The sequence below is a fragment of the Onychomys torridus genome, chromosome 17 (assembly GCF_903995425.1).
Source record: "Onychomys torridus chromosome 17, mOncTor1.1, whole genome shotgun sequence".
Lineage (NCBI taxonomy): Eukaryota > Metazoa > Chordata > Mammalia > Rodentia > Cricetidae > Onychomys > Onychomys torridus.
Genome location: NC_050459.1, coordinates 62,017,522 through 62,021,208, shown reverse-complemented (window position 1 = coordinate 62,021,208; position 3,687 = coordinate 62,017,522). Strand labels below are relative to the sequence as shown.

General features: G+C 49.8%; 1 protein-coding gene across 1 annotated transcript in view; it reads left to right on the top strand.

Annotated features, from left to right (window-relative positions):
- Nucleotides 1-3,468, top strand: part of Calr3 (calreticulin 3) — a 19,416-nt gene extending 15,948 nt beyond the window's left edge. The window contains exons 6-9 of the mRNA XM_036166578.1: nucleotides 430-525; nucleotides 1,143-1,274; nucleotides 2,286-2,378; nucleotides 3,110-3,468. Of these exons, the coding sequence (XP_036022471.1) occupies nucleotides 430-525; nucleotides 1,143-1,274; nucleotides 2,286-2,378; nucleotides 3,110-3,250 (462 nt within the window). The 3' untranslated portion in view covers nucleotides 3,251-3,468. The remainder of the gene's footprint in view (nucleotides 1-429; nucleotides 526-1,142; nucleotides 1,275-2,285; nucleotides 2,379-3,109) is intronic.
- Nucleotides 3,469-3,687: the final 219 nt, after the last annotated feature.

The following is a 3,687-nucleotide window of genomic DNA, read 5'->3' as shown; positions in this document are numbered from 1 at the left end:
AGGTTGACATAAAACGATCCCGCATACTTGGAGACCACTCCAGTGAACAGGAAAGGGCATTGTGACAGGAGCCAGGGACCTGCCCTACTATCTGTTTCTAGGATTTCCAGCTGATGTGCTAGCGCTCCATCCTGCATGGGCCAGCTGGGCTCTGCCCAGCCTCACCGAGCGTGTGTGTTCACTAGTTCCCCTACAGCCTACACTAGTTTCCTGGGGGTGGTGAGACGGCTCCGCAAAGATGCTTTCTGCTAAGCCGTGAGGACCTGAATTTGGTCCCTGGAACCCACATGGTGGAAGGAGAGAATTGACTCCAGCAAGTTGTCTGCCACATGTGCACATATGCATAATAAACGCAATAAAAACATTTCACAAAAATCTCCTTTTTCCCAGTGTGCCTCTGGTGTCATGCTCTTCTTTCTATATTTGAAGGATTGGGAAAAGCACTTTCTGGATGCAAGTGCCAGCAAGCCGAGCGATTGGAACAGTGAGCTGGATGGGGACTGGCTGCAGAAGCCACCATACCAGGTGTGTGTGGCTTCTACCTGCAATGACTCGGGCCCCTTGTGCTGGCCTTGCCCCTGTCCCACCTGTGCTGTTAGAAAAGAGTATTCTTGGTGTCACACGAAAGAACACACAAAGTAAAAGTAACCTGGTAAGGCGATTTCTTTTTGTATAAGGATACGGCATGACCCACGCCTGCCAGCAAGCACATGAGTGGGGAGTTCGTTTAGTTCTTTTCTAACACAGGTGGTGACTGTGTCTCAAGGGAACCTGATCATACAGTCTTTTGAGGTTTGCTACTTTTGAAAGAGTTGATACAAAGAAAGTGAAGGAAAGGGGAAGGGCTGGGGTTGCTGCAGGCTATCAAGTTCCGGGAAGTGGGGGCAGGGTGCTTTTCATTCAATTTTTTTTTCTTTAACCGGGTCTGGGAGGCTAAAAGATTTGCATGGAATTTTTTTTACCAAGTGGGATAAGTGAAAAGACTTGAATTCCTTTGAATAAAACTTATAAGTTGCAGGAAGATTTATGGAATATTGGCCCTTGGTAGACTTTTGATAGGAAAACACAAAAACAAAAAACAAAAACAAAGCAACCGTTTCTGCTGCCTGTGATGCCAACCTGACAAGCATCTACTTTTGCAGGACGGCCTGAAAGCCGAGGGCATCGATAAAGACGTGTGGCTCCACCAGAAGATGAAGCCTGCCAGCTACCTGACACAGTACGACCTCTCAGAGTTCGAAAACATTGGTGCCATTGGTCTGGAGCTGTGGCAGGTGACTTGGCTTCAATTCTGCTTTACTTTAATACCTCTGGGCTGGACCTTGTTGTGTAGCCCAGGCTGTCCTTGAAATCATGATCGTCTTGCCTCAGCTCCTGAGTGCTGGGATGTTAGGCATATGCACCGTGGGTGGAGGTCAGAAAAGGATGTCTAGCCGTGTCACTCTGCCTTATTCCCTTGAGATAGGGTCTCTCACTGAATCTGGAGCAAGCCCGGCATCCAGGGAGCCCCAGCATCCCCTGTCTCTGTCCTTCCTGTCCCCAAATACTGGAGTCATAGGCACCTGCACAGCCATGCCTGGCTTTCCATGTGAGTGCTGGAGATTTGAGCTCAGGTACTGAATGCTTTCCCAGCGAGAGTTCTTACCTAGTGAGCTATCCCTCCAGCCCTTGATTTATTATTTTTTAAAGCAGTGTGTGTATTGTGTATGTGCACATGTGTGCAAGTGTCCTTGGAGGCCAGAAGAGGGTGTCTGAGCCCCTGGAGCTGGAGATGCAGGCTGTTGTGAGACACCTGGTGTGGATCCTGTGAACTGAACTGCGGTCTGCTTAAGGAGCAGCAAGCACCCTTGACCTCTAGCTCTCTCTGGAGCCCCAGCCTGCAATTCTTTTTCACTGGGCACTTTCGTTATCATTGGCAGTTGCAAGTGGTTTTGAAGACACAGCAAAGGAGTGACATCTCTGTCCCTTAGAAGTCCCTTCCTTTGGAGCTGACTGGCACTCCGGTCAGCTGTGGGATATGCAGTAGGAATGGAGCCTGGGCTTCTGCAGACCCCCAGTTGATGCCCACTACCCACACTTAGGTGCTAAAAATGTAAGCCAGGTCCCCCTGCATAGTAAGAGTGTGCTCTACCTTTGGGTTACCCTGAGCCCCACCTGGAATGTGGCTCTGCTATCGTAGAAATGGGCTTAATCACAGCCGATACAGCTGACATGGATACAGTACTAAGCTGAGTACTTCTGGCCATGAGAAAGGTTCTGTGTCTCCTACCACCTTCTATCCACAGGTGAGATCTGGAACCATCTTTGATAACTTCCTGATCACAGATGATGAAGAATACGCAGAGCAGTTTGGCAAGGCCACCTGGGGGGAGACTAAGGTAGGCACAAACACCCAGCTCACTTTTTTTTTTTTTTGGTTTGAGACAAGGATTCACTCTGTAGCCCAGGCTGACCTCGAACTCACAGAGATCCACCAGCCTCTGCCTCCTGAGTGCTGGGATTAAAGGCATGCACCATCAAGCCTGGCTTTCTTTCTTACTTGTAATTATGTCTGTGCACATGAGTGCAGTGCCCACAAAGGCCACGAGATTGTGTTGGGTCTCCTGGGGCTACAATCACCCCAGTTGTGAGCTGCCTTATGTGGAGGCTGGGAACTGCACTCAGGCCCTCTAGAAGAGCAGTATGTCTAACCCATCCATGTAGCCCTGTTTTCTTGAGAGGGAGGGTGTTGGTAGAGCTTTGGCTGCAGTGGAATTCACCGTGTGGCTTATAGAAATCCATTCTTGTCTCTGCTTCCCAAGTGCTGGGATCATAGACGTGTGACAGCACAGTCTACATTATCAGTTTTTACCTATTTAGTGACAGGGTCTCACATACCCCCAGACTGGCCTTAACTTTGCTGTCAGAAGTGCCTTTGAACTTCTCATCCCTGTGCGTGTATGCAGGTGTACCACCATGTCCAGTTTTTCCTGTGCTGGCTAGTGAATCCAGTGTCAGGCAAGCATTATCAACTGAGCTATCTCAGCACTTGTCAGCTGAACTCAAGACTCTTCTGTATGAGCCCCAGCCCCCTCCAGGGGCTTCAGCCTGTTTTATTCCATCCCTCCAGGGTCCAGAAAAGGAGATGGATGCCATACAGGCCAAGGAAGAAGTAAAAAAAGCCCGTGAGGAGGATGAGGAGGAGCTGGTGATGGGGAGATTTCACCGGCACAACAGCCAGTTCAGATTCCACAGGCAAGGCGAACTGTAGTGGTCCCCACTCTGCATGCAGAGGACCGGCCCAGCCTCCCTCTAATACACCCATGAACGATCACACGTCTGCATGGTCATTTGTCCAGTTTCTGAAAACAAGTCCATGTTTGTGGTGGGATCCCCTAATCTTCCCCGGATCCCATGACCCTGGTGCATATATCAGGAGGGAGGTTTCCCTCAGCTTCCTGCAGCGCACACACCTTTAATCTCAGGACTTCAGAGGCAGAGGCAGGCAGAGATCTCTCTGAGTTCCAGGCCAGCCTGGTTTATATAGCAAGTTCTAGGGCAGCCTGAGCCACATAGTGAGACATTGTATTAAAAAAAAAAGTTTCAGCCAGGCAGTGGTGGCACATGCCTTTAATCCTAGCACTTGGGAGGCAGAGGCAGGTGAATCTCTGTGAGTTCAAGGCCAACCTGGGCTACAGAGTAAGTTCC